At 43.2% G+C, this 10,467-nt stretch overlaps 1 protein-coding gene across 1 annotated transcript in view; it reads right to left on the bottom strand.

Annotated features, from left to right (window-relative positions):
* Positions 1-212: 212 nt before the first annotated feature.
* SLC15A1 (solute carrier family 15 member 1) overlaps positions 213-10,467 on the bottom strand; it is a gene marked incomplete at its 3' end in the record, with an annotated part of 53,830 nt that continues 43,575 nt past the window's right edge. The window contains exons 19-23 of the mRNA XM_081304562.1: positions 3,593-3,700; positions 3,383-3,491; positions 2,484-2,627; positions 1,311-1,418; positions 213-404 (exon numbers count right to left, since the gene is read on the bottom strand). Coding sequence (XP_081160688.1) covers positions 213-404; positions 1,311-1,418; positions 2,484-2,627; positions 3,383-3,491; positions 3,593-3,700 — 661 coding nt within the window. The remainder of the gene's footprint in view (positions 405-1,310; positions 1,419-2,483; positions 2,628-3,382; positions 3,492-3,592; positions 3,701-10,467) is intronic.

The raw sequence follows: 10,467 nt of genomic DNA, 5'->3' as shown, positions 1-10,467 counted from the left end.
GTGTGTTTTAAATAAGACTTCTTCTAGAGTTTTAGATCCATTGCTGGCTGCTTAGAAAATAGCTTTCTTGGTTCAGTTCACAATTCTGAAGTCTTCCCCATCAAGGGCTATCCAAAGGAGTGTCCTGCCCTGGGGACAGAGGCCAGGGCGCAGGCTGGGCGCAGGCTGGGCGCAGGCTGGGCTCAGTCCATCCTCGGCTTGTTTCCTGATCTTCATATCTGTGTCTGTGAGACAGGCCCCAGTGCGGGGTACAGATCATTCTTTTCTGCATCCTTTTTCTTTTCATCCTCATCAAACTGAGCCTCAACCTCCGCTGGATTGATGTAGGTGTAGAATTTAGCCATGATGGCAAATATCACACAGACGACCAGAAGCAGCGCAGCAAACAGAATGTACTCAGCCCACTGCGAAGGAATCAGAGTTGCAACAAGACAAAACCAAACAAAACAAGTCATATTCACGTGCATACTGTGCGAACATTTTCTTGCTATGTCTACGTAGAAGTTGCTATGGATTAAGTTGTTATGGGAAGTTGGTAGGAACCAATACAGATTCAGATTGGCCAGCTTTTCTTGAATGCTTAAGTGACTGACAACATTTTTCTAACAGCATGGAGGTGCAGAAACACAGGATTTTGGAAAGATGAAAGAAAATTTCTAAAATACTCAAGCCTTAAGATACATGGCTGGTGCTGGAAGGATGCGGACCAAGAGAACAGCAAGTAGCACCCTTATGGGGAAAAGGATGTGCTGAGTTTTACCAAGGTGACACCCTGTGTTCTTCCTGGGTGCACCCTGTGCTTGCGACCCTCCCATCCACCCCGATGGGAGCTGATCAGAAAACGATGAGGACAGTGGGAAGAGACAACTGTGATGCCCCAGTGCTGAAGACAGTGTTGCAGTGTCCAGAAAGCCCTCATTTTATTTTAGCTGAAAAAAAAATCAACCACTCAAAGATGGCTTTAACTTCAGGTATTATAAACATTTCTAGATAATAGGTCTAGTTTAGGGCTATTGAGCGGTATTAACTGAGGCTTGGAAAGTTAGTTTCCAAGTAAACCCCACTAAGGTGGTTTAACTCAACCTGGTTATTTCGGTTGTCAACTTCCAAAGTGTGGCACCAGGTGAAAATAAGAATCAGTACACACTTTGCCAGAAGGCCATTGATAGCAACCCTAACTGGTCAGTCTGGCCATTTTATCCAGCCACCAACCCAGTGACCACGTACTTAGAGGTGGCTGGGAAGGGTCTTGGGGACGATCATTAAAAGATTAGGCAGAGGTACATCCTCTTTCCTTTCCCGCCCCATACCTGCTCGCTGAAGTGGCCTGCCCCTGCCACAATAAGCACAATGATGTTGCCGAAAGCCACCGTCAACAGCCATCCGGCTTGGAGCACCGACTTCATGTTGGAAGGAGCCTGAGGAGACAAAGGAAAGAGAATCTCAACTGGATGTCAGCCTTGGAGCAGAACCCCGCTCACTGACTTGCTCCATGGGTGGTCTACTGCCCTAAGTGCATATTGGAGGCCAGCTCGCTTCATTTAACCATGAAACGGGTAACCAGGCACCCAGCCTCCCCGCTGCAGGAGCACAAAGAATCCCCGGGGTTCCTTCTCCTCCCGCACACTGAGCTCCTCTTGGTGAAAGGAGCAGAGCTCCAGGTGAACTGACTCAACCTCTGCAGGACAGTTTCCAGACCAAGCCACCCCTCGCACCCCTCCCCCCAAATGGAGGCTGCTCTCTGGGATATAAGCATGCTCTTTGCGGCTTCTTGGCCACGTCACCAAAACCTATCTCCCAAGTCTCATCACCTATGTTATGGTCACCCCGTCTGTTAGACTGTGAGGTCATCACAGAAAGGCATTATCCAGTTCACAGTTACCATCTTTACTACAAACTTAGAAGGCACTAGAAATTGTGGGTTACAGTGACTGTAAGTGCAGTTTTAAAAGTCTGGGACACTAAGCTCTGATGTGCATATCAACAAAATTTGCCTCATTTGGCTGCTGTGCTTAAAAGCAATATTTAAAACTTCTTAAAGCTAGGTCTTATTTGATGTTTTCACTGGTAGCCACAAAGAGATCTCAAATAAATCTAAAATATGATGAGGACACAGACCTGTAAATGAACACTTTCATGAATAGTTAGTAGCATCAGCTTATTTCAAATTGTAGAATCTGCCACCATGATCCTGGTAGCAGTCATGAATGTTGTTTTTTCCTACACAGAACTCATAACTTCTAGGGTGACCACAGGAATTCAGACACACAATGGACACACGCTCAAAAGCTAACAGCGTGGTGTCCTTACTCAGTGATCCTGTCAACCCCAAAGACCTTGGTCTGGGGAAAACATCATAATGCTTTCTAGAATTTTTAAAACTACAAACATACAGCTATTCCAGATTTAAATTAAGTTCCTGCAGCATTTTATGAATCTAGGGGCGGAGATGGGAGGGGTGGTAAAGACAATAGACAAGAAACCTGTGAATATGAGAACTCCAGTCCTGTAATGGAGAAGACCACCTCGCCACAGGTGAGAAGAAAATACTGCGGGATTTGCAGAGCCATGTTAACTGTGTTGGGTGGAATATCTTCAAACTCCTCCAGTTTGGGGCAGCCATTACCCTAAACCATGAAGGCAAAAGCAGGAAGCTGAAACTGAAGTCAGGTAGCTTCTAGAATAACAGTTCTTCCCACAGGCAAACTGGGCTCGACCTTCTAGGGTTCAGTCAAGCAATTTATGAGTAAGTATGTGTCTTAAATGTGCAAGTGAAGCATTGCCTGTTATGTTTGTGTGAAAATGGAAAATATGTTCACTAGCATTTTCCTTTAAAATAAGACAGGAGATTGGAAACCAGGTTTGTTTAAAACACTGCCATCCCTTTGAACTGCACACTTCTCAAGTCCATGTTAAATAGTCTGTAAGGAGCTGGGTGTGGTGGCTCTTGTCTGTAATTCAGCTACTCTAGAGGCTAAAGCAGGAGGATCGTGAGTTCAAGGCCAGCCTGGGCAATATAGCAAGACTGTCTCAAAATGAAAAAAATAAAAAGAGCTGGGTATGTAGCTCAGTGGAAGAGAGCTTGCCTAGCATGTTTGAGACCTTGGGTTTGATTCCCAGGAAAACGTAATAGTAATAGTAATAATAAGTCTATAAGTAAGCAATGGATACTGGCCAATGTGAACTTGTAATCAGTGTAAGTCAGTCTGAGGATTCTCTTCTAATGGTTGTCTTAAGTCAATAATTAATTAGAGAAATAACTGTAAGCCCATTTACAATACAAATCCTAATATTCCTCTCATTAAATGCATGTCCTCACTGGGAAGAGTCAGATCAGCACAAGGTGAGTAGAACTTCTCATACGATGCAATGAATTACTAACCTCCCTTTTGATCACATATGTATAAGCACTACCAAATTCAAGGTTGGAAGATTCAAGATCTTGTGTACAGTTTTGTGAAATCTCTGTTGAGTTCACTATGATGGTTTTTCTATGAAAAGAAAGAATAACATTGTTAATGTTCTTGGTATTAAAGCCTCAAAAAATACTTGACACTCTTGGACCAGGAGCCAAGTGTCTAGTAATACTTACTTGCCAGAAGGGAAAAACTGATATTCGCTGGCACTGTGACTGGTGATGTTTTCAAAAACTCTCCCATCCATTGTAATGCTGATCGTTTCATTAAAAGTATTTACAAATCTGAAACAGAAAACCGTGGTCTCATAACTGAACCAGATAGCAATTTTTTACAGTTCACAGGACACGCAACTGATATTGGTCTATGACCCTTTTTTGAAGAAATTGAAGATGCTTTCAGAAAATCCCTGGAGTCTAAAGACAGACAGTTTAGCAACACTAGGTTGCCCCTGCTTGCCCACTCATGACAACAACCTGGAGAGAATTGATTTAACACTGTATTTATACATGTCGGGTACTGTTCTAATTACTTTGTAAGTATTACCTAGTCTACGAACATTTGGGGATACCGAGGAGGCACCAAATAGGGACTGAGCTTTATGCTCCTTGCTTCAGAAGTGTTAAAGAAGTGAAGGGGGGTGTGATTATTCAGTGGTAGAGTGCTTATCCAGCATGCACGAGGCACTGGGTTTGATTCTCAGCACCACATATAAATGAATAAATAAAAAAAATATAAAGGTCCATCAACACTAAAAAAAAAAAAAAATTAAAAAAAAAAGAAGTGAAGGACCCCAAACAGAAGTTTCTCAGTACCTAGAACACAGCCTCCAAAAGGTTTTCTTCTGGAGGCAGGGAAGGAGACTTGTAATTTCAACTGCTAGGAGGCTGGCTGTGACAGGGAAGGGTCACAAGGTTTGGAGAGGAAGAAGTGGGACAACCCAGTAGACATTTCCCACGTGGCTCTGGAGAGACAGTTAGCACCCTGCAGGAGTGGAACAACTGATGAGCCTGGGCTGCCCCAAGTCTTCCAGCCTCAGCGAGTTCCCCTGCCTCAGCTTCATGTGGAGTCAGGTGAGTTGCCTGCCTTCCTGGGACCAGTCAGGTGGTGAACAGCAAGGACAGGTGATTAGAGATCACTTCCTTAGATGTTCCAGGCTACAGAAGATCCCAAAATTCTTGTACCACTCTAGGAATGAGGTGGGTGCTAGGACTGAGTCCAAATAAGATCAGCTCTTTTTTTTCCCAACAAATAGGTGAGTGAAGGTTTATAGCAGATTATCCAATTTAGAGGACAAAAAGTAATAATGATGTACATCTAAGTACTAAAAAGAATAATTCAAACTTTGTATTCCTAAAATACATAACCAAGTCTTATCAGCTTTGTGACACATATTGATTCAATACAGTAGTTTATATATGTAATTTATAAAGGATATAATATTCATATGTAGTGGGCTTATACTCACAATATTTTTTTATTTTATTTTTATTTTTTATTTTTTAATTTTTTTAATTTTTAATATTTATTTTTTTTAGTTCTTGGCGGACACAACATCTTTGTTGGCATGTGGTGCTGAGGATCGAACCCGGGCCGGACGCATGCTAGGCAAGCGCGCTACCGCTTGAGCCACATCCCCAGCCCCTACTCAAAATATTTTTATTAAAAGTGATCAAGAGTTTAAAGATCACCAGCCTAGAGAAACTTCCTACATTTAAACAAAGAAACAGGTAAGAATGTGAAGTAAATGTGAATAAATAAATTGTGGTATATCCATACAGTGGAATACTCTACAGTGGAAAAGTTAATGGATAAGAGATGTATATATCAATATGGCTAAATATTAAAATAATTTCATACTATATTTTATAATATTATAGAATAACATGCACAGGATATAACTTTTATATCACATTAAGCTTAAAAATATAGCAACAACATATTGTTTATGGACACTAGTATGGTTTAGATATTAGATATTAGATATCATTATATATATGGTTTAGATATTAGATATTAGATATTAGATATCATGTGTAAGACAATGCAAGGAAGTTTAGAGGAGAAATGATTGAGTTGTGAGAGTCATAAGTTAGGTGAATTGATCCCCTGTGGGATTAACTGAGTGGTGATGGAAGGCAGGGAGGATGTGGCTGGAGGAAGGGGGAAGGGGGGCATGCCTTTATATTTTATATCTGGTGAGTGGAGTCTCTCTTTCTGCCACTTCCCTCTACCACATTTTTCTGCCATGATGTGCAGTTTCACCCGGAGCTCTGAAGAATGGAGCTGGCGGTCTATGGACTGAGACCTCTGAAACTGTGAGCCCCCAAGTAAACTTTTCCTCCTTTAAAATTGCTCTTGTCAGGTCTTTTAATCACAGCAGCAAAAAAGCTGACTAAAACAGAAATTGGTACTGAGAGGTGGGGTTGTTGCTATAACTGACCTGACCATGTGGTTTAGAAGCTTTTGGAGCTTTATAGAATTTGGGGGAGGAATTTTGAGATGTTTAGCACTGCAAGCTGGAAATGCTGTAAGTGGACCTTAATGGACAATTCTGGTGGGAGCTCAGAAGACCAGAATGCCAATAGGACCATGGACAGTAGAGACAGGGATCAAGAGGGTTTGGAGGAAAGGGAGGACACTATTGGTAATTGGGTTAGAGGACATTTGTGTTATGTTCTGGCTGATAAGTTGCCTGAATCTTGCCTATTTCCTGAAACTTCTTGTGAGGCTGATTTAAAAAGCGATGGAATTCTTAACTGGTGGAAAAAATTTCTAGAGAGTATAGCATTCAGGTGGTGTCATGGACATTGCTGGTGGTTTTTAGCCAAATTTATTGTGCAGGAGCAGAAAGCAAAACAGAAAGATTTTAAAAACTTGGACTTGAAAGGTGGGAGTAAAACTGGGGCTAAGAAAGCCACAGTTTAAAAGAAATTCCTGTCAGTAAAGAAATGCTAAAGACTTTGCCAGAGACAGTAAGAAAGATGGCTTGAGGGCATCTCAGGAATTGGCAAGATCATATCCATCTCAGACTTACGAAATCACAAGTAAAAATTCTCTTGAGATGAGACCAGTGGGACACTCTTTTTGCATGAGGGGGCCAAGGAAGCTTTTTCAATGTGTTTACCCATCCAGGCACTCAGAGGCTGCTGCAGCTGTGGTCCCTGGAGGTTTGGCCACTGGTTAAGATGGCTGTAGACCTTGGCAGCAACCATTTTGTGCTGGTTCTGCAGGATTGCAGGATGCTGGAGTTAGGGGGTCATGGAGACTTCCACCAAGATTTTAAAGGAAGATCTGAAAGGACAGGCAAAGTGCAGCAGGTTCGGAGTCCCTGCGGGCACCCCTTGAGAGGGCAATGCATAGAGATGTGAGGAGGAAGCAGAATTGCAGTGGAGATGCCTAAGATTAAGAAATGCCAGTACCATGGAACATCTGCTGATGAGGCTGAAGGAATCAAGCTGAGATCAGCCAACAGAAAGGCCATTTGGGCTGCAACCAACAAGGCCACAGGAGCAAAGTGACACAAGCCCTTTGGACAGAACCTCACAATGCCATGTGCCCCAGATGCTGGACGTGGAGCTACTGGAGTTGTTTGTTCATGTGGATTTCAGTCTTGTTTTGATCCTTTTCCTTCTTTCTGTGCCCTTATTTTTGTGAATGGAAATATTTACTCTGTACCTTTATATATTGGATACCTGTAAATCACTTTTGGTTTTTATAGGATCTCATGACGCAAATTTTCCCTGGGTCTCAAAGGAGATTTTGGACTTGAACTTTTGGGCAATCTTGAACAACTGAGACTATGGGAACTCTTGGAAATGGACTAAATGTATTTTGCATTGTGAGATGAGCATGAGCTTTTCGGGGAGAGAGGTAGAATGTTATGGCTTAGAAATTAAGTGTCCCCTAAAAGCTCATGTGTGAGACAATGAAGTAGGTTTAGAGGAGAAATGATTGGTTATGAGAGCCTTAACCCAATCAGAGTATTAATCCCCTGATGGATTAACTGAAGGCAGATAGGGTATGGCTGGAGGAGGTGGGCCTTGGGGTTGTGCCTTTGAGGGATATATATATATATATTTTTTTTTTTTAAGAGAGAGAGAGAGAGAGAGAGAGAGAGAGAGAGAGAATTTTTTTAATATTTATTTTTTAGTTCTCGGCGGACACAACATCTTTTGTTGGTATGTGGTGCTGGGGATCGAACCCGGGCCCCACGCATGCCAGGCGAGCGCGCTACCGCTTGAGCCACATCCCCAGCCCAAGGGATATATTTTGTATTTAGCAAGTGGAGTCTCTCTCTGCTTTCTGATCATCACGTGAGTCACTTCCCTCCACCACATTCTTCTATCATGATTTACATCTCCCCTTGAGCCCTGAAGAAGATCTTGCTATTTATGGATTGAGACCTCTGAAACCTTGAGCCCCCAAATAAACTTTTCCTCCACTGCGATTGTTCTTGTCAGGTCTTTTAGTCACAGCAGTGAAAAAGCTGACTAAAACAGATGTATATAATATGTATCAATAGGTAATGTTAACAATGCATGAGAAGGATCAATATCAAACCCTCAACTAGTTTTGCCCTGAAGTATTATTATAAAGTTTCTATTTAAGGCAATCAATTAAGTCTTTCAACTTACTGATAACATGTGATCAAAAGGAGTATATTTGCTTAAACTTTTATATGTTCTTCCTTTAATTCACTTTCCTCAGAAGTCCAACTTGCTGAAATTCTTGAAGTTATCAGTTATTTTCTCACATTGGGTTTCTAGAGCTTCCTGTTTATTTTTTTTATGTGTTGTCTCTGGGACATTACTAAAATAATAAAACCCTTGATCCATTAAGAATTTTATATTTCCGGTTAGTAGAAAAAGGTTTCTCTTTTACCACGTGGTGGAGGTGATAGTGGGTTCAATATATTACTGATCTCATGTGTCTCTCTTCATTTCCAAGATTTCATCAAAGACATTTTTTTAAAAATAAGTTTTTATAGCATGGTACCAGATCAGGAAAGGATACCACAATCTAAATTTTCCAAAGTTTCCAAAATTAGGATGCTTTTGAAGAAATCAAAGCAAGGAAAACCATGGTCTGAGGCAAAAATGAAAGCCCAGAGGTGCTTCTGGCTCAGAACCAAAAACAGAGCCCAGGAAAGCACCAGGGGACTGTCCTCAGTGTATCTCCCTCCTGATCCAGGAGGGCCGCTGTGTGTATGTGCATGTAGGTAGGACAGAAGGACGTCTCCAGAGATCTGAAAGAAGGTGTTGTGTTCTGAGCTATATCCCTCCCAAATTCCCATGTTGGAGTGTGAGACCTCAGTACCTCAAAATGGGAGTATTTAGGGGGAAGGTCCTTAAAGAGATAAGATTAGGTCACAGGGTAGCCTTAATCAAGTAGGACTGGTGTCCTTGCAGGACCCGCAGAGCAGGACACAGGTATGCACAGAGGGAGGAACACATGAGGACACAAAGGCGGCCCTCTGCAGGCCAAGGAGGCAGGCCTCACAAGAAACCAACCCTGCTGGCACCTCCACCTCGGACTTCCAGCCAGAGGAACTGCTAGAACCCAAATTCCTGTGTGAATAAGGCACCCAGCACGTGGGAGTTTGTCATAGCAGCCCTAGAAAATTCAAATAGAAGAGAACAAAGAAAATGAAGGAAGAAATAAAAAGCTGAAAGGGACTTGTGTTGGTAGATGAATGACATTATACCCATTCGAGGTAATACTGCGGGGAATTGTGGGAGCGCCAAGAGGAAGAAGGCACAAAGAGCCGGAGGGGAATTTAAGTCAATTACAAGGACCAGCAAGTGCAAATTTTCTTTCTTTCTTTTTTTTCTTTTCAGTATGAGCAAGTGCCAGTAGGTAAGAAGCCATAGAAGCCAGCCTCCAAAACTCTGGGAGGAAATGGCATCCAACCAAGGAGCCAAATGTGAGAAGAGAAAAACACTTCCAGGTGAGCAGGGACTTGACTTCACCTTGTAGTTTCTGGTGGTGACATATTTGAGCATAGGCTGCAGCAAGACAAGAGCCCAAGAAAGGGACACAGAATCCAAGCAGGAATGTGCCCCCACCTGGTATACTGTGGAATAGCCGCTGAGGACCGTGCCACAGAGGGACACAGAGCAAGGGCTTCCAGGAAAGCTATGCAAGAGAGCATTCACCCGTCAGGGGACCTCGGGTGGGCCTGGTGGAACATAAGGGGAACAGGTGTGGAGTGGCCTGTAGGGAGCGGGGGTGGGGGGGTGGGGTGGTGGTGGTGGTGAATGCACTCAGGGCTTGGCCCAGGAAGGCTCTGCTCCCCAGCAGCAGTGAGCGGAGGACTGCCACGCCCTGCCCCATGACTGGATTTGGTGGGAGGCTCCTGAGAATCAGACTTGCAGAAGAGATTGGGTACTGCGTAGCCCTAGGGTCAATCTAGTCTTTCCAGAAAAGGCCCCAACCAACAAAGGCCCCAACCAACAAAGCCCCCGAGGACGAACAGACTTCAGGGCCACCTTCTGGACCTCTCCTCACAGACCACCGCAGAAACAGTACCCTGGAAGCGCACCCAGCTGGTCCGACTGACAGCACAGCCCAACACAGCCCACCTCACACTGTGAGAAGGAAGCTGAGTCTTCTACCAACGGCTTCAATCTCAGGCCACTACTACTGGCAGCTCAGAGAGCAACACACAAAAAGGAAGGGGTGCCCACCCCACCCCTTGCTCTCTCTATGGTTATGTAACACAAGACGAATTGGAAGGAGACTGTTGGACATAGACAGTGACCACCCAAACTGGGGAACTATTTTGGCTACCTTAGTGGAGACGGTTCCTTCATTCTTCATTAAGATTTTTTTTTATTCTTTCCTTGTGAGTGTGTGTGTGTGTGTGTGTGTGTGTGTGTGTGAGAGAGAGAGAGAGAGAGAGAGAGAGAGAGAGAGAGAGAAAGAGTGTTCTTGTTGTGCTGATTGGTTCAGGGACATATATAAATACACTTGTTATTTTTTCTCTCATTCTTAGCATTTTTAAAATATTTATTGTTAAGTTGTAGTTGGACACAATATCTTTATTTTA

Source organism: Spermophilus citellus (genome assembly GCF_964194105.1).
Source record: "Spermophilus citellus genome assembly, chromosome: 1".
NCBI classification, from domain to species: Eukaryota; Metazoa; Chordata; class Mammalia; order Rodentia; family Sciuridae; genus Spermophilus; species Spermophilus citellus.
This window is presented reverse-complemented; position numbering and strand designations above follow the sequence as displayed.